The sequence below is a fragment of the Manis pentadactyla genome, chromosome 15 (assembly GCF_030020395.1).
Source record: "Manis pentadactyla isolate mManPen7 chromosome 15, mManPen7.hap1, whole genome shotgun sequence".
In the NCBI taxonomy this organism is placed as follows: domain Eukaryota; kingdom Metazoa; phylum Chordata; class Mammalia; order Pholidota; family Manidae; genus Manis; species Manis pentadactyla.
The window spans coordinates 13,054,127-13,077,070 of record NC_080033.1 but is presented as its reverse complement, the minus strand read 5'-3'; the positions used below and the strand labels follow the sequence as shown (position 1 = coordinate 13,077,070).

The window sequence follows — 22,944 nt, the reverse complement described above, 5'->3', positions numbered from 1 at the left end:
GGAACCATTATTATTTGATGGGCATGTGGGCCCATGTGCCCTGGTTTCCTCTATCCACCCCCTCCAGGCAGGGGCTTGGGCAGCTCCCGCTTGGGCCTCTCCTGGCTCCAGCAGAGCTTCCTGTGGGAACTTAGGCCAGACCCTGAGACCCAAGTATCTCTGGGTTGATTTTTGCTGCCTCCCAGGGTAGCTGTGAAGATTAAATGAGTGGCGTGCCTGTGCGATGCCCAGCGCAGGGCCGTCGTCATTATGTCATTATGGGTACTATTGTGCCATCCCTGTTACAGTTATTAGAGGCAGGATATGTGTTTGGATTTAGTAATTAAGAAGCACAGGGTGAGTGATCCATAATTCTTGGCTGTTATGATTAGTAACATTTGTAAAAATGTTTAAAACCTTTATATAATGGAAGTGTTCACACAAGCTCAGAAAAAATGGTCTAATGCCCGCCCCCATGTCCCCATCACTGGCTTCAGCAGTTACCAGTCCTGTCCAGGCTTTTTCACCTGTACCCAACCCCCCATCTCTCTGATTACTTAAAGCAATTCCCAAATACCATGTGTTTTTGCCATAAATATTTCAGGTTTTTCTCTCAAAAGGGATAAGGAGTCTAAAAAACACACACACACAATACTGTTGTCACAGGAGAAAAAGAACCAGTGATTCCCTAATATCCTCACATTTCTCCACTTGTCTTATCATCGTTTTGTCAGCGAGTTTGTTTGATCTGGAATCCAGGTAGGGGCTGCGCTTTGCGTTTGGTTGCTAGGCCCCTTGTGTCTCCTCCAGAGGATTTCCCCCCTCCGGCGCGTTTGTGGGCTGTTGTTTGGGTTGCCGGTCCAGCAAAGACCCTGGACCTTTGTCCTAGAGTTTCCCACAGTGTGGACCTGGCCAATGCATCCTGTGTGTCATTTAACATGTTCCTCTGTACCCTGTGCTCCTTGTAAATTGGACTTTGGTCTAAAGGCTGGATTATATTCAGGTTCTGTTTCTTTCATAGGTGCTGCTATATATGAACATGAAGTCAACATTAGCAGCTGGGGTGACTTTTAAAGTAAATTTAATTAAGTTTTTAAAAAATGAGTAAATTGAAAAAAAAAAATCCATCTGTCACTCCTAGTAAGGCTGGTACCCAGACAACAGAGTAGGACAGGGGCACCCAAGGGACTGAGGTTCCGGAACTTCCGGGGCCTGGGAGCAAGGGGCTCGTGTAGCCTCCAGCCTCCAGGGAACTGTTGTCATAAATGCTCGGCTTTGGGCTCCTGCTTTGGTCGGACCTCAGGCCCCCTGCTGGGAGCCCTGCCTGGCCACCCACCCCCGTGCCTGACTCTGCTCCCTTCAGCCCGGCCTGGTGGTTAAGCTTCCAGGGCAGAGCTGGACTCCTGCCCCTGCTCTGCTCTTAGCCAGCTGGGCCACCCTGGGAAGCTTTCCCATCCCGGCCTGCTTCCTCCTCTGTAATGGAGAGGCTATGTGGTAGGGCTCTGTCGCCCTTGGCGGGCTGTGGTCAGGACTCAGGGAGACCTTGCAGAAAGGGCGTGGTGCATAGCGTGTAGCTTGTACTCTGGTGTCTGCTCTTCTGCCTTTAGTGTAGATCTCTGACCTCAGCTGCACCAGCCTACCCTCTCTTCTTCCCTCCCTGCCACGCTGGCCTCCTTGCACATTCTGGAATATAGAAGGTGGGGTCCAGTGGTTGGGCCTTTGCAGTGGCTGTTCCCTCCACTATGAATGCTCTTCCCTTGATGCCCCTGTGGCTTCCTCACTTCCCTCTGGTCTTGCTCAAATGCCGTCTGCCTCAGAGAGCTCCCTGACAGTGCTCCCTGTCCCCTCTCCCACTTTTTGCATACTTTTCTTTTGTGTATTGTCTTATCTCACCCACTAGTCAGCTCCAGGATGGAGGGACTCCTTATTCACTGCTTTATCTCCAGTGCCTAAAATGGTGCCAGGCACACACAGGGTGTGGAAAAAAACTATTGAGTGCATGAATGAATGAAACAGTGAAACATGGTTAAGTGAATGGACTGTGGCCTGGGTCACATCTGCTGTGGATCCTCATTACCATACATGCTGTGTGACCTCCCCTCTCTGAGCCTCACTTTCCTCTATGACATGTGGGTGTTAACAGCAAACAGCACCCTGCTCACTGCCTTGCTTTACACTAGCATGGTGCCCACGCATGACTAGGATACTGTTAAGGGAGTATCCTGTTCGCAGCTGGCCTGTCATCCCGTGGTGTCTCCAGTACAGCCAGAAGCTATCCCTGTGTAGGGACATTTTGCCAAATCTTAAATAATTCCTCCTCTCTGTGTGACCAGCTGTGGTGACTAGGGCAGGGCAGGGCAGGGCAGGAATGCCACGGATAGGTGTGTTCCATGGCCAGAAAGGTTCCCAAGGGAATGTGTCCACAGGACAACGGTGTCCGGGACATGGAGAGACCTGGGCGTTGGAGCCTAGTCTGAGGGCTTTCTGAGGGCCTTTGGGCTGACTGCTTCCAGGCCTTTGTCTTCCTTGCAGGAAACAGGCCAAGAGCTGCAAGGGGCCAAGGAGGCCTGCTGCTCTGATTAGGGTAGAAGTTACAGCTTGTGGGGGCATGCACGGGCGTGCACGTGTGTGTGTGTGTTAGAGAAAGAGAGAGATTATCTGCACATGCATGTATGGAGGAAGCTTCCAGCTGTCAGATTTGCTGTCCCTGGTGTTTCCTGCATGGGAGTGTAAAATATGACACTTGTAGAGAAAGGTGCATAAAACCTCCCAGCCCGGTTTAATGAGTAGCTGTAAAGCATACGCCCGTCTGCTCAAGAAGACAGCACTGCCAGTGCTCTGAAAGCCCCTCCTTCGCGTGCTCTCTCCAGCATCAGCAGATACTCTCAGCCCTCTTTTCCTTTTGCTTGTTGCCTCATCTTTTGTGAATTTTGAAAGATTTCAGATACCCCCAAGAGAAGAGAGAATGATCTGATGGATCCTCTCGGGCCCACTGCCCCACTGAGACAGAAAACACCTTTGCCATGGATAAGGCCCCTGGGTGCCCCCCCGCCCAGGTACCCCGGCCTCACTGTGGTCCCCATTGCCTCCCTACACAGTACCCTAGATTGTTCTGCAGCTCTTTAAACTGTATGTAAATGGTACCAGATCGCTAGCACTTGGCTGCAGCTCAGCCTCAATATTTTGCTCTTGAGATTTCTCTGGGTGTATAAATGAAGTTCTGCGCCAATAGGAGTGTTCCCCGGCACAGGTCAGAGTGCCCCTCACCCCACAGCCAGAGGAAAGCGTCCCTGCTTTGGTGGGGCCTCAGGAGGGTGCTCTGGGGCCCCTCTCACCCCAGGCCCGCAGCCCCCACCCACCTCCGTGCTCTAGTCAGGTTTGAAACTACTGCTTCAAGTGAAAGTGGGCATTTCCTGTCCATGCAGGTACTGCTAGTTCCCCAGGTTGCCACATGGGATTCAGTAGCAGACCCTGCATGTGTGAGGGGCCTTCCCTGAGCACCTGTGAGGGATGAAAGGGGCCCCGGTACCATTCTGGGGCTGTGTGTTCCTTAGAGGGGCCTTCCTTGGAGAAAGGCGAGACCCCCCCCAACACACACACGGGAACAAACTGGGGGCAGGAGGGCCTCTTCTCTTCCCCTGCGCCCCCTGCCCCCTTCCTTCTCATTCCCCTGAGGGCCCTTAGCCAGTCTCATTCAGCCTTTCATGGAGAGGCCCTCTGGGGTGAAGATGGCTTGCTGTCAAAGACTGGGTCCAGAGGACTAGGTTTGCCACTGGCCCTGCCACCTATTAGCCGGGTGACCATGGGCATATGGCAGCACCCCTCCGACCCCCATCAGCCTCAGTTTCCCCATTTGTAAAGTGGGATTGTGTAAAGGTTATTTCATCCATGTAAAGCACTCAAAAGAGAGCTGGCACATAAGAAACCTCATAATGAGTGTAGGTGTAGAATTATTGTCATTATTACCATTCACTTAACTCATTTGGTAGATAGTCACTGTGTACCTCCTCTGAGACCAGCTCTGTGCTGGTTGATGCCTGGGATAGACTGGTGACCTGTTAGCCCAAGGCCCTGCCTTCATGGCACTTGATGGAGACAGATGTAGCACCAGGCAGTCACAGCCCAGAGTGACCTTAGGAAAAACACAGGCCAGGGTCACAGCTGTGGGGCAGAAACCCAGAGGACTAGGAGGCCCTGGCTCTAGCCTAGGAAATCAAGGAAGGCCTCCTGGAGGGGGAAACATATGAGCTGAGGGCTAAAAGAGAAGTAGATACATAGAAGGGTGTTCTAAGGAGAACTAATGGCATGTTCAAAGGCTAAAAGGCAGGAAAGGGTCTTGCATTTTTATTGTTATTAATATTTTTAATTAAAGTTTTATTTTGAGATAATTGTAGATTCACTTGCATTTGTAAGAAATAACACAGAGAGAATCCCTGTGCCCTTTACCCAATTTCCCCAGTGGTAACATCTTGCAAAATTATAGTTAGTACAAGGCTACAACCAGGCTATTAAGATTAATGCAGTCATGATACAAACGATTCCTTCACAAAGATCCCTTCTAATAGCTACATCCCCTCCCTAGCCTTTGAAAAAAAAGAACGTTATATAAATGGAATCATACGTATGTAAACTTTTGAGCTTTGCCTTTTTTTGCTGATTCATCCAGGTTATTGCCTGTGTCAATAGTTCGTTCCTTTTCATTGCTGAATAGTATTCCATGATAAGGCTATACTGCAGTTTGTTTAACTAAAACATCTCTGGAACAAATACCCAGAATTGCAGTTGCTAGGTAGTATGGTAGTTGCATGTTTAAAGAAACTGCCAAACTGTTCTCCAGGGTGGCTGTACCATTATACATTCCCACCAGCACTGTAAGAGTGGTCCAGTTTCTCAGCATCCTCACCAGCACTTGGTGGTGTCACTCTTTTTTATTTTAGCTGTTCTAAGAGGCACATAATGATAACTCATTGTGGCTTAAATTTGCATTTCTCAAATGGCGAATGATGTTAAACATCCTTCCATGTGCTTCTCTGCCATCTGTGTATCCTCTTTGGTGAAATGTCTCTTCATGTCTTCTGCCTGTTTCCTATTTGGATTATATGTTTTTTTGTCCTGTTGAGTTTTAAGGTTTTTTATTTGTTTTAGATATTAGTTCTTTGTCAGATTTGTGGTTTGCAAATCACTTTTTACCCTCTTTGCATGGACTTTTGTGGTGTAAAAGTTTTTAATTTTGATGAAGTCTACTTTATTAATATTTCTCTTCATGGATCATGCTTTTGGTGTCAAGTCTCTGAACTCTGTGCCTAGGCCTACATCCTGAAGATTTGTTTTCTAAAAGTCTTACAGTTTTTACATTTTGCATTTAAGTCTGTGATCAATCATGAGTCAATGTTTGTGCAAAGTGTGAAGCTTAGACCAAGGCTTATTTTTTGTGTGGTTGGAAGTCCATTTGTTGCAGCACCATTTGTAGGAAATGCTGTCCTTCCTCCATCGGGCTGCTTATGCTTCTTGGTCAAAAGTAAGTAAATTACCACAATGAAGATACCACTTCACACCTACCAGGATGGCTATTATCAATAAAGTGGAAGATAACAGGTATTAGTGAGGCTGTAGAGAAATTGAACCCCTCATGCATCGCTGGTGGGACTGTACAATGGTGCAGCAGCTGTGGAAACAGTTTGGTAGTTTCTCAAAAGAACCATCTTTCTCCAAATCATTCCAAATAATAGAATGACCATATGACCCAGCAATTCTACTCCTAGGTGTACATCCAAAAGAACTGAAAACAGAGACTTGAACAGGTTTGTGCACACACATGTTCCTAGTTGCATTAGTCACAGTAGCTAAAAGATGGAAGCAACCCAAATATCGACAGATGAATGGATACCCAAAATGTGGTATATGCATGGTGGAATATTATTCACCTGTAAAAAAGGAATGGAATTCTGATAAATGCTGCAATGTGGATGGGCCTTGAAAACATTATGTTTAGTGAAATAAGCCAGGCATAGGAGAAATACTGTAAGATTCCACTTACGTGAGGTACCTAGAATAAGCAAATTCATAAAGACAGGAAATAGAATAGAGGTTACCAGGGACTTGGGGGAAGGAATGGAGAACTGTTGTTTAATGGGTACAGGGGTTTTGTTGGGGATGATGAGGAAGTTTTGGGTATAGATGGTGATGATGGTTACCCCACAGTGTGCATGTATTTAATGCCACTGAATTACATGCTCTACAAATGGTTAACATAAGTATATTTCACCACAATGAAGAAATCAGTGTTTTAAAAGCCAGGTGGGTGTACTTGTGTGGGTCTGTTGCTGGGTGCTCTGTTCTGCTCACTGATCCATGCATTTATCCACACTGTCCTCATTACTGCAGCTCCATAGCTCCTGAATAGCAGGGAGAGCAGATCCTCCCACTTTCTTCGTCTTTCTCCAAATCAGGCTGTCCTCAAGCCTGGGCCTCGGGTCCCTTGTGTGGAAGATGGCACTGTGGCTTACCCAGTTCCAAGTTGCCCTTGGCACCTGCCTTGCCCTCAGCCCCCATATGTGACTCACCAACAAGGGTTGCTTTTTCCGGGCAGATGTGGCTGTAGTCTGGCCCCCTCTCCGTGTCCAGCCGTCCTGGCTGTCTTTATCAGTTGCCTGGAACAATGCTACCGTCCTGTCACTTGTCCCCACAGCCACTCAAGCCCCTTTGACCTCCACAGACAAGACAGCCAGAGTTACATCTTCCAAATGCAGGCATTCCCGCGGCCTAGCTCCACCATACTCTTGACCCTCCGCCAGCCTGGCTCGGCTGAAATGTCACATTGCATTCGTGTAATCCTTGACTAGAAGCACCGCGGGGCAGGGACCTCCCCCACGCAGCACATGGCAGACACCCATTGGATTTCTGTTGATGGGACCCATGAATGCAGGAAAGAAGTTGGTGACTGGGGAGAAGGCGGGGAAAAGAGGCCGGAGAGGCATGAAGAGCCAGGGTCCCAGTGAGGAGGTGGCTTTAGCTGTGCAGGCCCTAGTAGGGTGTTAGCAGGAGAGGGACACAGTCAGGTTGGGTTCATAAAGGTCTCCCTGGCCCCACAGAAAAACGGGCAAAGGCTTTGAAGAGACACTTGGCAGACAAGGAATTCTGGTGGCCTTTATAAATGTGAAAGGGTGTGCATGCTACTAAAAAGAAAATGCAGATGAAAGAGGCTAAGACAGCTGGACCTCACCTGTGTGACCAGCCAGGGTTCAATGGCACTCTGGGCTGTGAGTAGGGGCAGCCCTCGCAAGGGGCAACTTGGCAGGGCTGAGCCCTGCCCGGCAGTCCCACTTCTAGGCATTTGGCCCCCAGACCCGCTGGCACACCGTGAAATGCCAGCAGCACAGTTACCACTGCTGCACTGCTGGTAAGAGCAAGAGGCTGAAAACTCTCCACCTGGCCCAGTGGGACTGGATTGAGGCTTGGGGCCCTTCTGTGCAGCTGTTAAAGCCGCGAGGCAGCACTTTGCAAACGTCAAGGCACACAAAGATCACCAAGACATTTTCTTCCTTTGTTTTTAAAATCATAATTTTAAATTGTTAGCATACACTCTGAAAAGTGCATAAAGTAGGAATATATAGCATAACCAATTACTCTAAAGGGAAAACCCACATAGCCCACCTCCAGGTGCAGAAGCTGATGGTGACAGCTCCCCCAGAAACCCCTCTCAGGCCCTGCCCACCCCCAGAGGCAGCCCCTCCCTGATGCCTGAGGCCACTGCCTTGCGTCCCCCTCTGGTTTTGCCGCCTCTCTGTGCATCCCTAAACAACGTGTTTCATTTTTTCCAGTTTGGAACTTTTTCTAAACAAGTCGTAGGATATATTGTTTCATGCTTTGCTTCTTCTGTTTAACATCACTTTGACGTTCCTCCCCATGAAGCTGTGGGCCGTCCCTCCTCACCCGTGGGGCAGGTAGAGGAGTTTGCTCTCCATTATCTGCAGATGAGCATTTGGATTGTTGCCAGTCTCCAGCCAGGTCAGACTGTGCCACATGCACCTTCCCATGTGTGCCTGCCTGCTGGCTCTGTTTTGCTTGGCTGCGTACCCAGGAGAGCACTTGCTAGGTCCCGAGTGTGTGTCCTCACCCGACCAGATGCTGCCAGACTCCTGCCAGAGCCAGCAGTTCAGGAGAGCTTAAGAATGCTGTTGAGAAAAACAGGGTTCAGAATAGTGTGTGTGTGCTGTGCTGCCACTTTTTTTAAGTGTGCAAGTGTGTGTGTGCGCACATCCTCAAGTATCCATGTATAGGTTCTCTCAGAAAGGGGAAGAAAAGGAACCTCGGTAGAAGTTGCATCCCAGGCTGAGCTGGGGCAGGGCAGGAGGATGCCACCCTGTCGCCATTTCCCCTTTGGTGCCATCGGCTTTTGAACCACGCGTGGGCATTATAGAGAGCGAGGTGGAGACCAAGAGGAGGAGAGGGGAAGAAGGGGCTGGTATGAAGCCCAGATGTGGCAGGCTGTTAATAGTTGGGAATCCAAGTGATGGATTTTATGTGGGCTCATTGGTTCAGTCTCTAATTGAGGGTATGTTTGCAAAGTTTTGTAATAAAGATCTTGTTCTAGTGTGAGAGGATCTCGGCCCATCCTGTCCTTGCCCCTGAGGCCTGTCCCAGGAGGCTCCTTTGTTTCCAGTGGGACTTCTGGAGGAGAGGTGCTCCCCCCCACCTCCCTCCTCTCCTCTCCCCTGTCCCTCCCCTTGGGACCTGGTTTCCCTTGGCTGACCAGAACTGCCTCCCCCACCAGAGCCCAAACCAGCCTGTCCGGTTTGGAGAGGTTTGGGAGGTTCGGGAGCCCGCCCCATTTGGCTCCTCTCTAGAGGGCTGCCTGACAGGTGCTACACCCCCTGGGGGAGGGATGACCTGAGATCTGGGACCTCTGGGTCCCCTCAGCCTGCCCTGCTGGGAGCCCCCGGCTTGGTGGGATTTCCAGGCCCTGGAGCCAGTGCAGCCCTCCTGGTCCTCCTGGTCCGAGTGACAAAGTCCTCGGGGAGTTGGCTGTGGTGGGGATGGCAGAGCAGGGGAGTGGCAGGGACACAGGTGTCTCTGTCCACTGTCCACCTGCCCGTTCTTCCCACTGGACTCCTGCCCTGGGCTGGGCCACAGCCACCTGCAAGAACTGAGAACCTGGTCCCTGCTGCTCACAGGGGCCCTGGAGGGGAGCAGTCATACGGGGATGTTAGCCCCCAAGGCAGGGAGTCTGTCTAGTTTCTTCACTGCTGAATTCTTGGGGCTTTCAGGTCTGCTGGTTTGTGCTAGGAGCTCAGGAAATATGTGAATGTTGAGGGAGCAGACACGACAGCCTGGAGGGGTCAGCGATGGGATGGGGTCTAACAGAGGTACATGATCCAGCCTGGTGTCAGGGAGGACTTCCTGGAGGAGAAGGTGCCTAAGGTAGGGCCCAGAGGGTGAATAGGGGTAAACCAGGCAGCCCAACCCGTCTCTGACCACCCCCTTCATCATGGGGGACACAGACAATCATACAAGAAATAAATTTCACACAGGGAGCTCTGAGCTGAGCCAGCCAAGGCTTTGCAGAAGGGAGATCTGAGCGGGAGGGAGGCGTGAGGCTGAGTTGGGGCAAGGCCAGCACAGCCCCTTCTAAATTCTCCATCTCTGAGCTTTCCTGCCAGTTCTAGAATCGGGTTCTTCGCGGCCAGCCTGATGCACAGGGCCCCAGGTGAAGGGCATGGGTGCTGGGATAGATGCCCGACTTGGAAGCCTAGTGCCTGGCCTCCCCGTCGGGTGCCTTGGGCAAGTAGCTCTACCTCTCTGTGCCTCAGTTTCCTCCGTGGCAAGTGATCCTGATATAGTACCTATCCAGTGAGGGCAGTGGAAAGGTGAAATGGCTTAATGCATGTCAGTGCTAAGAGCAGGGCCTGGCCCAGAGGAAGTTCCCTGTAAAGTTGGGCCACTTCTTTTTAGAAGGATTAGTTGCGTCCCAGCAAGACAGCCTGTATGGCTGGCAGAGGTCTCAGCCCTCCTCACCTAGAGAGGGCCATGGGGAGGGTCGCTGTGATTTCCCCTGCCTCCTGGGCTGGCTGCGAGTCTCAGATTCACCCTAATGGGTGAACTGCATGGAGCGGGAGAGGGGAGTTTGGGGAAGAAGTTTGGGTAAAAGGGAATACAGCAGGCTCTGGATCCCCAGCCACCCCTCCACATCAGAGTCTACCTGTGCCCCATCTCTCTATCTAGCCTGCCAGCCCCAGCCTTATTTCAAACCCAGCTGTCCCGCCAGCCCCTCTCAGGCGCTCAGCCCCATGATGTGTAGCCACCGCTTCCCTGGCTCTTGGTCCCTAGCCTGGCGCGGAGAGCGAGGTGGGGTGTGTGTGCTGAGGGGACTGACTCTGCCAGAGCAAGGGCTGTGGCTGGATCCCCTGCCGCTGTGTGTCTGCCCAGCCGCTCCCCCTGCCAGGAGCTGTCCCGGCTTGGCCCCACCTCCTACTCCCCCTCCACCCACTGCGCTCCCTCCCTCTGTGGGCTGGAGCCACAGCCAGCACAGCTCCTGCCAGGGCAGAGCCGCGTCCCGTCACCAACCGCTGCCAGGGAGGCTGGGCACAGAGCCCAGCCAACTCTCCCCAGTGGGTGCCCTCGTTGAGGGCCAGGGAAGCCCCCCTGGTCCTCAGTCCCCACTCTCGCAGCTGGAAGCCTGTCTGCTGGCCACCCCGCTAAGGGTGGCCCAGGACAGCTGGAAGAGGATGGTGGAGGTGAGCTGGCCTGGGCCTCAGGCAGGAAGGGAGGGGAGGGAGGGCCTCACCAGGCCTGGGCAGGGCAGTCCCGCCACTTGGCCACTGGAGCCACCGAAGCTGCTGGAGCCAGTATAAGCACGTGTGGAGGAGCCACACCTCTCTTGGGGCCAGGGTGGGGTCGCCACGACTCCATGTGTTCATGGTGGCAGGTGTCTGTCTGCTGGGGCTTTCCACAAGTCTGGTTTGCATGGGGTGGTTCTGAGGGCCGGCACCCGACTGGGTGACCCCGCAGTTGGCCATGGGTGTGCGTGGGTCTGTCGTGGGGGCTCATCACCTACTGCATGTGGACAGGATCGTGTGGGTCTCGTGGTCTTTGAGTCTCGGGGATGTTCCTAGGTGTGTGTACTGGGTCCTGGGGTAGGCCTTTCCAGGTCAGTCCCACAGCTGTGGGGCATCCATGGGATTGTGTGCATGTCTGCCTGTGTTTTGAGGTAGTGACTGAGGTCTGTACTGTGTGTGTCTCCTTCAGGAGTCTCTGAGTCACTGAGGGTATGTCAGTTTTCACAGTGTTTGTGGTGGGGGGAGTCCCTGGCTTCATCAGGGACTCTCTGTGGGCTGCCCGACTGTCCCAGCCCTTCCATTCTGAGAGCTTCCTTTTTAAGCTGGCTTCCCCCACATTGTCCCACTGATGCTCACAGCTCCTCTGCACACTCAGGAGCCCCGATTCTAGAGGTGGGAATGGAGGCTCAGGGTCGACGTCCCTTCCTGTGCCCAGGCTTCTGAGTGGCTCCTACTGCTAGGGTGCCCGGGGCCTGTGGGGTTGGGGTGGCCACCACTGGCTCTGACCGCTCAGAGTTTTCTGTGCAACCATGGTGTGCGTGCCTCTGCATGCGTGCTTATACAGCTGGATGTCTGCGCTGTGTGTCTGTGTCATGGCCCCTGTGGATGGCCTGGGCACTGAGGAGCATCTCTACAGGCTTCTGTGCCCAGGGCTTGAGTGTGTGTGTGGCGGGGAGCTGCACAGTCGGGGAGGACTTGGGTTCCCAGGGGCTTGGAGGTCCGGAGTGTCTTTTCTGCCTGTTACCCTTCCTTCCTTCCTACCCTGCCTCGGGAGGAATGAATGAAGTCTAATCTGATTTCCCCAGTCCCTGTGGGCTCACCACACTGAGGTTTATTGTGGCATCCACCCCACTCTGGGCACCTCGGTGGGGAGGCACACCAACAGTGCCCATTGTGTCTGTGCCTTGTTGTCCCTGGCCAGGTGGGGAGGGGGCACCCGAGCCCAGGGCTGCCAGAGGAGCTGCCTGGCCTCTTTGGGGGCTCTGAGCATGGCCAGGCCCTGCTCTTCATTCAGCCACACTCCCCACGCTGTGCCCTGCCTTCTCCAGAGCTCCCAGTCCAGCAGGAGAGGCAGCCCCGTCCTCAGTGACAGACAGTCTGTTGTGCTTCCTGATCCCCACTCTGGAGAAAGCAAGACAACAGAGACAGTAGGGAAGGCACCTCTGCCCTGGGCAGGAGCGTCAGGTAGCCTGTAGTGAGGACAGGCACTGTTCTAAGCGCTTGTCATATGTCATCTCATTCGATCCTCCAAGCATTCCTGGGAGAGAGGGCCTATCATTACGCCCAGCTTGCAGATGAGGACACTGAGGCCCAGAGAGGTTTTCTCTTGCTCAGGGGCACACAGTTTTGCATGGTAGAGCTGGCTTCTGAGCCTGGGCAGTCTGCTCTTAACCACCGACTGCCTGCTGAGTCCTGGTACTGCCACAGTCTCTGCAAAGGCCTGGTGGGGGAGGCTGGTGCCACATCTGGCCAGACCCCAGGGATTGCCGCTTCTCCTCACCCCTGTCTGCCAGCTCCGGGCCCTCTTTCCAAGGCCATGGTGCCCCCTGGATCTGTGTCTTTTATGGGCTCTCACCCTCTGTAGGGACTAATGGATTTCCGGCAGCATACCCCTGTATGATGCCTCTTGACTATAGCCAAAATTTGCTGCTTCTTCCTCAAATTCCCAGCCTAGGCCATCTGGCTGGGTGGGCCTTCCTGTGGAGAGGAGGGCCTGGCGGGGTGGGTAGGATCCCAAGGGGGCGCCCCTTGTGTTTGGAGCACATACCAGGTTATTCACTGAAGAGCCAGATTCAGGCTCTACTTGGGCCCCAGTTCCTTCTCAGGCCCCAAGGTCGGACTTGCAGGCAGCGAGGGCCTGGCCTGGGGGCCCTGTCTGCCCTCTGCCCCTCCTCAGGGCAGACTCACCCTTTTGGCAACGGCATCACTCCTTTGTCCCACAGGTATTTCCTGTGCGCCTGCTGGGTGCCAGGCCCTAGGCTGGGTGCCAGGGGGGCAGCAAGAGCAACACAAAGGCCCCTGCCCTCAGGGAGCCAGTGTCCACCGGGAGAGGGGCCCAACAGGCAGTAGGTACGTGGTGTCAGGAGAAATATACAGCAGAGTGCACATTTTGTCAGGGACCCAGGAGTGACCTTTCTGGGGAGGTTTTTGTACTAAGACTTGAATATCAAGCAAAGGTGAGGCATGCACTCTGGGCAGAAGAAACTGTAGGTGCAAGGTCCCTGAGGCTGGAACAAGCTCGATGTGTTCAAGACTAAGAAGGTGGAGGCCAGCGTGGTGGAGCGAAGTGAGGGGAGGAGACAAGGTCTGGAGGTTGGCGCCCCACCCCCTCCAGGCGGGGCCTTGCTGAGTCACAGTTGGGGGCTTCATCCCAGTGCAAGCTCCAGGAGAGTTTTGTGTAACGTTTCTTCAGATTCCCTCCTGTCCAAGGCAGCCTTTCTGATCATGGTTCTGGTCACTGGCAATAGAGTTGTCTGTCCTTGTCCTTGTCCCTTAAACCTCTGCTGTCCTTTGTCTGGAGTGGAGGCCTTGGCTGGAGCTGAGGCCACTGGGAAGCAGGAGGCCTTCTCTGTGGGACTGAGTGGGCACTTTTGTGACCTGACACCGGGGTGCCCTGCACAGTGACCTCCCTTCTCTGGGCTTCAGTTTCCTGGTTTGGGAAACAGGAAGGGGGAGGACTCTCCACCCACATAGTCACCCAAGAACTTACAGAGGGTTCAGCATGGCCTGATCTGCCCACCAGTCAGTGCCGAAGCACACACTGGTCCCCTCCGTCCACTTGACCACTGCGATGGGGAAACTGCTCCTGCTCCGGTGCTGGGATCCAGCTGTACCCAGTCGGAATGCGTTTCCTGCCTGCGCCGAGCCACCAGCTTAGCAGGAGACAACAGACACATAACTCTACAACATGTTAGGTGATGCTGAGGGCTGGGAGAGACAGAACCGAGTGCCAGAAGGTGCCAGGCTCTGGGGCTGCAGTGATGGGCAAGACCAGACCGAATCCCCGCCCCCGGAGCTCATGCTCCAGCTATTACAAAAGGCGGTGCCGCCACTCAGCGCATCCCACCACCTGGGCCTTTCTGACATGCCCAGACCCTGCCCACTTACTTCATTTGCCTCCAGAGTGCCAGCCCGGTCCTCTTCACCTGTGCCTCCCCCTGGACTGTCCCATCCTCCTCCTCCCTGGTCTCCCTGCTCCTGCCCCACCCGCCGCGCCTGTGCCCCACATGCAGCCAGAGGCAGCCTGTGAACTCCTGAGTCATGCCATGGCCCTGTCCTGCTCAGAACCTTCTTGTGGCTCCATCTCACTCAGGCAAAAGCCAGAGTCCTACTTGTGGCCCACGTGTCCCTACACAGTGTGCCCCCACCACCTGCTACCACCTCCCATCCCCGCCCCATCCACTCTGCCTCCTCTGCTGTCTTACCACATCAAGCATGTTCCTACCTCAGGATATTTGCCCTGGCTGTTCCTGCTGCCCTGCGCTCTTCCTCCAGGTACCTGCATGGTTCCCTCTGCTGCCCTCCTGGGGTCCCTGCTCAAGTTACCCTCTCAGTGAGGTCCTCCATGATTACTTCATTGAAAAGTCCAACCTCCCCTGACCCTCAACTCATCCCCGATCCCTGCTTTATCTCTTCAGCACTTATCATCTGATTTACAAGATATTTTTCTGACTTAAGCTCATATATTGACTGTCTCCTTCCCCCTAGAATGTGCGCTCTGCAAGGGCAGAGGTGTTTCTGGCTCCTCTGGCCTCTGCTGTCAGCCCTGGCCCCAGCCTGGTAGAGTGGACATCGATGGGTGGCTGGTGGGTGTGTGTGTGAGTGTGATGGGGTCATTTGTGGGCTGAGTAGGTGCTTGCCAAGGAGGGGGCTTGGGCACATGTCAGCCCCAAAACTTGAGGCAGGGTCTAGGGACAACTTTGGAGGAACTAGGTTCAGGGAGGGAGGCTTGGAGAGAGATTTGGATAGGGGAATGTGGAGGGCCATGCAGGTGGGCAATCACTGAGCAAAGGTGTGGAGAGGGGATTGGGCTAGGGTGTTAAGAGGGGCAGTGAGGAGCTTTCTGGGGACTGGGAAACTAAGCAGACTCCTCCTAGAGTCAGAGCACAGCCGAGGGAGGTGAGAGGTAAACTGAGGCAGAGAGGGGGCTTCCCCAAGCTGGTAATAAAGATTCTGGCAGAAGGGTGAGCCGGAGCTGGCGTTGCAAGTCCTGAGTGCAGGCTGGGGACAGTGAACCCTCTTCCTGGTTTAGAGTTTTGTCTTGGTGAATCTGAAAGGACAGCTGCGACAGGGCACATCCCCTGCCCTTTCCCTGGGCCCCTGGGTCTGGCTGACTCAGCCCCTCCACTGCAAGGGACAGCTTTACTCAGAGCCTGGAGGGCGTTGGGGGCAGGGGATGAGGACTTACAGACACACACCCCAGATGACTTTCACACACAGGGGTCTTCCTCTTCCCCCTGGGCTGTTCTTCGTAGGGGGCAGTGTGGGGGTACCACTTTCTCATGGAACGTCAGAGGGTAGAACAAGTACGTGCAGGGGGTGGCTGGAAAATGTCAAGCTTTTGCTAGGACGGGTTGGAAACTGCCTGTCCCGCTTGTTAAGTCATTCAAAAGACTTTTTAAAATTGAAATAAACACTTAGAGCAGGATGCTAAAGGTGCCTGCATTTTTGGGATCGAATACTGGACTGCAGAGGTATCTGTACCTTGGCTGGAGGCTGCAGGCTGCACTCTGTCCTCCATTCTGTCCTCAAGGGTTCCTGACGCACCCTTGCCTCTGGGTTCCTGGGGTTTCTCCACCAAGGTTTCACAAGTACAGTCTGGGCAGAGTCTGAGGTGTCTGAGCAGAGGTGTAGTGTAACAGTTCAGATGGATCAGTTCATTCATCAAGTGTTCCTTGAGTGCCTCCTGTGGGCCAGGCAGTGATGCAGGCATCGGGGCAGAGTTGGGAGGAAGACAGGTGACAGGTCCTTCCCACATGGAGCTGACATTCCAGTGGGGGAGGCAGACATGAAAGAATTACATACACACACAGGCTATGTATGTGGTATGTATGTACAGTGAGGAAAAAGAGCAGAGAAAGGGACATAGAAGGTAACAGGACAGGAACATTTGAGCACAGATACAGGTGGAAGGAAGGAGGGTTGGAGGCAGATCAGTGAGAAGACAATTCTAGCAGGTGGGGCAACAGCTGGTGCAAAGGCCCTGAGGTGGGGACATGTCTAGGGTTTGAAGAACAGCAAGAAGGCCCATGTGGCTGGGGCAGAAGGAGCAAGGGGGGGAAGGAGAGGAGGGCAGAGAGGTGACAGGCAGATGGTGCAGGGCCTTGAGGGCCACAGGGAAGAGTCTTGGTGGCCAGCAGAAGGTTTAAGGACACCAACTCTGTAGTGGGTTGGACTGCCTCCCAGGCTCAGCTCTTCTTGGTGACCTTAGCAAGAGATTTCACTTTTGCGAGCCTTGGTTTTCACATTTGCAAAATGGCAGTGAGAATAGCAACTCCAAGGTCACACGGAACCAGTGGGCTCAGCGTCAGCATGACATGCGGCCCTTGTGCTGGTGGTGATGGCGTGAGTTCCAGGGCTGAGCCTTGTAAGCCACATTTGGTGGCAGGGACTGGTTTTCAAACATCTTTTCCACTGCAGACTGTCATGCCCGAGGCCTGGGAGTAGGGCGTGGCAGATAAGGTAGATAAGGTGCCAGTGGGGCACATGGGTGGGAGCCTCACTTGTCCTGCCTCCCCCATCCCTGGGGGCAGGTTAGGTAGGAGGTGGGGACACTCGCCCCCAGGAGGGGTCAGAGCAGGAGCGGAAGGGCAAGGTCGGGGTGTGGACAGAGAGGATGGGAGGGAGGAGCAAGGAGGAAGCCAGAGCAGCCTCGGAGAGAGTGGTGGCGGCGGAGAGAGTGGTGGCGGCGAGACAAACACAGCAGCGGCCCTGGGGGCAGGGCAGTCAGAGCCTGGGTTCTGTGCCCAGCCACCGGCCTGCAAATCCCAGGTGCCCCAGACACGGGCTTTTCCCTCACTGGACCTCAGTCTCCCCATTTGCAAATCAGGGACGATGAGAGTCCCTGTCTCCCGGGCTCGCTGTGAGGGACAGGGAGTGGGCGCACAGAGCGCCGAGCAGGGCCACCACGTGCAAGTCTCCGTGCACGCCACTGCTGTGGAGCCTAAGGCCTGGCAGGGCTTGGGCTCTGGGTTAGACAAGCCTGGAGCCTCCGTCCACACTGCCGCCAAGCTGTGTGACCTGGGCAAGTAGAGTGCCCGCTCGTGCTTCGTCTCCCTTGTCTGTAACACATTTTCCTTGTCTGGCCTGGAGAAAGGAGCCATTATGAGCCCTTTCTCCAGGCCAGGCACGCAGATTAAATGAGGGACTCTGGGTCGACTGCTTAGAAGAGGGGCCAGCACACAGTAGGTGCTCAGTGAGTGCTGGCTGCTGCTGTAATGGAGACCTGTGTTTACTGAGCGCCTCCCTCCCTGCCGTGTGCGGTGGTCTTGAGGCCAGACCCTCAGTGCCTGAGTGGCTGCAGGAAACAAATACTGTCATCGCTCGCTTTTAACAACAGACAAAACGGAGGGACAGAGTGGCTGAGCCCAGGGCCACGTGGGGAGTTCCTAAGGTGGGCTGGCGGGTACAGACAGGGAGGTGGCTCCTCGCACAGCAGCAGAGCGCGGCTTTGAGGCTTTTGGAGCTGCTTAGGAAGTCCAGCACACACTTCGTCCACCCCACTGCTTCAGGCTTCCTTTATGAAGCGGCTCCTGTCCCTTCCCTCTGTGGCCCCCATAAGGTCAGGCAGGCACTTGGGGACTTGGGAAGGGAGGCTGGCAGGGGAGTCTGCAGTGCTTAGAGCTGCCCCAGGGTGGGGCTCCTGCCTGATCAGGATAAACACGGTCAGTTCCTCTGTTTGTCCTGCCCTCCAAGAGCCCTGGGCAAATATCCGGAGGTGTGCCCCTCTGTCCCCTTCCCCTGCAGAGTCACATGCAGCCGGGATGGCGGCTGCCTGCAGTGTGCAGAGGTGGCTAGGCGAGGGCTCTGAGTTGGCCGGCCGTCTTCCAGGCTGCCTCCTGCCCGCCCCTTCTTTATCCTGAGCTTCTCCCAGCTGGGGCTGCCCCTCCCTCTCCTGGGTTCCTCAGGGGTCAGTGGCTAATCCTCTCCTGCCGAGGGCGGGGCTGACTAGCTGCCCCCAGGCCCCAGGTGAGGAGTGAGGCTGGGCCTCGGGTCAGATGGGGGCGTGTGCGAGACAGGAGGCGATAGGATTTGGGGCTGATCTGGGGTAACAGCAGGGGAGGTGGGGGAGGGCTGGGGGTGTAGGGACAAGGCTGGGCCTGGAACTGGATGGAGAGCTGAGGACAGAGTTGCCTGGAGAAACAACAGGGTGGATCAGGGTCACTGTCGGCAGGCCAAGGACAGAAGTCTGGGAGGGATGGGTGGACAGGGCACTGGAACTGGGGAGACAGTGAAGGGACTCCTGGCTTGGCTGGGGTCAGAGGAGGGGCTGAGGTGGAGGAGGCAAAGGGGTGGGGGGGCAGCGTGCTACCAGACCTGGCTCCGGCCACCTGCTGGCCAAGAGGGCAGGACCAGTTGAGACAGGTTGGCTGCTGGGTCCCCACCCGCTTCCCACTGGGCTCCTGCTGCCAAACCGGTTCTCCTGATTGGCTACCCACTTACGGTCTAACGTGGGCTAGGGGTGGTGGCCTCCTCGCCCTTACCTCACAGAGCTGCTGTCACAGGACAGGAGCAGGGAAGTGAACCAGGGCCTGGAGGGGCCTCACTAGGTCACAAGACTTACTGAGCTTTGGGTGACCCTGTGCCAGGGGCTGAGGAGCCAGTCATGAGCTAGACAAAAACCCCAACCTAGCGCATTTCCCTCACCCTTTGGGTCTCAGTTCACATGGTTCCTCTTCGGCGAAGCCTCCCGTTATCCCCGTCCATCCTCCTGGCTGGATTTGCCGTTCCCTGATCCCAGGGCTGACCATCCTGGACTATCAGAAACTGGCTGTTAGCGCTGGGTCCCTAGCACCAACGTGTGCAGGTCCAGGCACAAAGGAGTGAGCTATGAATGAATGAATGAGTAAATGATATTTTCTTCCCATTTTATAGATGAGTAACCCGAAGCCCCAAGAGGAGACGTCACCTGCCTGAGGGCACTTCTAGCACAGCCAACATCCAGCCAGGTCTGTGGGGCTCCAGGGACCATGGCTGGGACAGGGGAGAGGACCTGGGGCCCCTCCTCCCCAAGACACTGCTGGGAGTGACCCCAACCATCAGCAAATGTGGACGGGGCCCTCGCCACATGCCCAGCCCTCTGCTCAGCTCTGCTCATACTAATTAATTTAATCCTAACAACAGCCCTGTGGGGGTTGGTCCAAGGCACAGAGAAGTTAAGTCACTTGCCCAGGGTCACACATAGTAAGTGGCACAGAGTGATTTGTACTCTGACCACCTGGCTCCCCTTCCTGTCATTTCGCTGATCTCCCTATGGGATGCCACCATCAGCATGTCTCCCCATTGGCCCCTTTGGTTTTTAAACTGGTATTCATTGAGATTTATACTGTGCCTGGTAGTATTCTAAGTACCCAACTGAAGACTGGCTGCTTGGCCTCTTAGAGTCTGTAATGCAGTGGGTCTACCCCCACCCTCCATGCGATGTGAGTGAGGAACTTCCCCACCTGCCTCAGTCATGTCTTAAAGCGGGAGTATCTTTGTAAGGCTCCCGGGAGGCCGTGCAGAGGACGAGGGCTCAGTAACCATTGTTGAATAAGTAACCAGAGTGTGTGACATTCCTGACCCAGAGTCCAGGCTGGGAAAACAGAGTGGCTGTGGCCAGGACTTAGGAATCCATCACTGAGCACACACTGTGTGCCAGGCACTGTCCCACCAGGGAGGGACACGAAAACTAGGCAAATGACACCTGCCAGTGGTGCTGATGTTCTAGTGCTTGGGGTTGTAGATGCTGAGCTAGTAAACACTGGAGTGAGCAGCAGAGTTTCCCGAAGTTTAGTATGCTATGAAGTGACATGGTGGGAGGATAGTGGGTCCTGGGGGCTCCTTTACCTGGGTGGTCAGAAAGGATTCACGCACGGCTCTGAGACCTGGAGGGCAGGAGGGAGGGAGCCATGTGTGGACACTGGGAAGAGTTTTCCATGCAGAGGGAACTGCCAGTGCAAAGGTGAAGCCAGTGAAGTTTGAAAGCCAGGCTGAGCGAGGGGAGAGGAGCACAGAGAGGTCGTAGTGGGAGGGCCACAGAGGACTCTGTTTTCCCCCCATGATGTGATGGAACCATAGGAGGGCTCTAAGTAAGGGAAGGATGTGACCTGACACAGGTGCTCACAAGATCCTTGGGACTGCATATGGCGGACAGACTGGAGGGGGTCGGGGAGACCAGGGAGCAGGTGAGGATGACAGGAGCAGGGCAGGGAGAGGAGTGGGGAGACGGGCGGGTTCTGGTGAGCCACCCCTCCCCCTAGGCCTGCCGGTAGGAGCCCAAGTCTGCACCCTCACGGTGCTGGGAGCCTCAGCATCATGTTTGGGAAGAAGAAGAAGCGGGTAGAGATCTCGGCGCCATCCAACTTTGAACACCGCGTGCACACGGGCTTCGACCAGCACGAGCAGAAGTTCACGGGCCTGCCCCGCCAGTGGCAGAGCCTGATCGAGGAGTCCGCTCGCCGGCCCAAGCCCCTGGTGGACCCCGCCTGCATCACCTCTATCCAGCCCGGGGCCCCCAAGGTATGCCGACGCCCACCGCTGTCTCCCCTGACCTGCACTGACCCCTTCAGAGTGACCCAGCACTGCAAGCCCACACCTGACCCTGTGACCAACACCTCCTTGCTGATCTCCCCATGCTTGCTGGCCTCCAGACACACCCCAGCCCTCCACGCTCATCCTTGTCCCTGATGCTGGCCTTTCACCCACTGATCCTTCACCTCGCCTCGCAGCCCTGACCCCCAGTCCACGCCTACCTCAGCCCCTCGGCCAGCCTCCCAGTCGAGCTCCTCTCCCTGAGCTCTGTGCCCCTGTCCTCAGTACCGCACACTTGTCTTTGGGCCTTTGCAGAACTTATTGCACCCAGAGGAGGTGCCTGACCCAGGCCCGGGGTCCAGGCCAGCTTCCTGGAGTAGGGGACACCTGAGTGAGCCCTGGGGGTGGAGGAGGAGGAGTCTCTGAGGAAATGGTGGGGCAGGCAGGGCCATTAGGGGAGGTAAAGGCCCATGGGACGCCCCAGGGATTTGGGTTTTGGAGGTTTTTTTCTCCTGCCATCTTGAGCAAAAGAGCAGAGTTGGGATTTGAACCAAGGTCTATTTCCAAGGCCCGTGCTCTTTACCCCTTGCCTGTCTCTGTGGTCCAGGCACCTGGGCATGGCCTGTGGTGAGGTGGGCCTGGTGGCCAGGGCTGAGGCCGCACCCAGCCTGTGAAGCTGGCCTTGCAGCAGGGACTTTATCCCAAGGGCAGTGGGAGCCGGGAATGGCCGCGGGCCAGAGGAACGCAGCCAGGGTTGTTCCGAGGGGTGGAGATGGCTGTGCCGCCGGTCAGCAGGCTCGGAGCCTGGGGGCAGAGCTGCGGCTGACTCATCCTCTCCCAGTGCCCTGCCCGGCCTGTTGGGAGGAGGGTGATCAGCGAGGTGGGCATAGACTCAGGCGTGGACACTCTCCCACCAGGCTCTCAGTCCAGCGGCCTTATGTTTTGAATGCTTTGAACTCTTTGCCACTGTTTAAAAAGAGAGAGAGACTTCACATACAATTCTCTGTTTCTGGCTTCCCCTGACTAGTCACCGGAGTCAGTGGAGTGGCAGCTGCCTCCGCGGGGCGAGGAGGCCCCGGCTCTTCTGGGCCTGCAGGTCCCACCCAGCCCACCTCACTTCCATGCCCTGCCTGGTCCCATGGCTGCGTGCATGCTGGTTTTGTGCTCATTAGGGCACCTCCTAAAATATAGCCTCTGCTCAGCCTGTCAGCCATGAGCACAGCCTGGGCCTGTGTTTACCTTGTCTTAATTCACACAAAGGTGCCACATGGGCTAGCAGTGGCCCAGGGCCCTTGTGGGCACTTGTGTTTGCTGCCCCTGGTTGGAAATCGCTCCCGTCCTTGCAGGCCCTTTCCCAGCCCCCAGGGACTCCTCAGACTCTTACTCCGGCCCAGAGTCTAACCAGGTTTCTGCCTTGCTTCACTGGATCCCTGGGCAAGGCCAGGCTTCCAGGTGGGCATCCAAGGCCCAAGAGAGGCAGGGGCAGGGTGGGCCCCATGGGGACCCTGTGCCTGTGGGCAGGTTCTGTGGGACCAGTGTTTTCTGCACAGTAGAGGCTCTTCTGGCCTCAGGATGTTTGGCGGCTCTGGGCCCATGTCCCAGCATGCCAGTGGTTGATAGAGGGATGCGGGCGTACCCTGTGCTTTCCGAACTCCTCCCAGGCCGCCTCACTCGCTGGTTCAACAAATGTTTGTTGAGCACCTTCTATATACCATATGTTATGGGTGCTGAGATGCAGCAAGAGCAGAAACAGACAGGAATAAATAATAGCTGCCATTGTGAATGGTGCACTGGCAGAGCAGGCTGTGGACAGTGTACGTGTGCTTTCTGTCGGCTGGTCCTGGGTGCTATAGAGAAAAAGCAGGGAAGGGCAGGGGTTTGTGTTAGGGACTGGCATTTTACACTCTGGGTGGGCCACAAAAGCTTCTTCCCTCTTAGAAGCTGAGTTTTGAGCAAAAACCTGAAGGAGGAGAGTTAGGGAGCCATGGGCCTACCTGGGGAGAGATGTTCTAGGAGGAGCACACAGCCCGTGCAAAGGCCCTGGGATCAGAGCCTGCCTGCTCTGTTTGAGGAGCAGTGGGGAGGCCCATTTGCCTGGAGCTGAGTGGGAAGCAAGGGGGTCCCTGGAGGCTGTGACTCAATACTCATGGAAGTGGTGGCTATGACCTGGATCAGGGTT

The 22,944-nt window shown here is 55.2% G+C and overlaps 1 protein-coding gene across 6 annotated transcripts in view; it reads left to right on the top strand.

Annotated features, from left to right (window-relative positions):
• PAK4 (p21 (RAC1) activated kinase 4) overlaps window positions 1–22,944 on the top strand; it is a 40,982-nt gene that overhangs the window by 10,293 nt on the left and 7,745 nt on the right. For 5 of the 6 annotated variants that reach the window (XM_036894711.2, XM_036894716.2, XM_036894710.2 and 2 more), the window contains 2 exons: window positions 19,128–19,201; window positions 20,495–20,753. In XM_036894711.2, the coding sequence (XP_036750606.2) occupies window positions 20,550–20,753 (204 nt within the window). In that variant the 5' untranslated portion in view covers window positions 19,128–19,201; window positions 20,495–20,549. Of the gene's footprint in view, window positions 1–10,489; window positions 10,713–19,127; window positions 19,202–20,494; window positions 20,754–22,944 lie in introns of those variants that run through there. The other variant, XM_036894713.2, reaches the window with a different exon arrangement.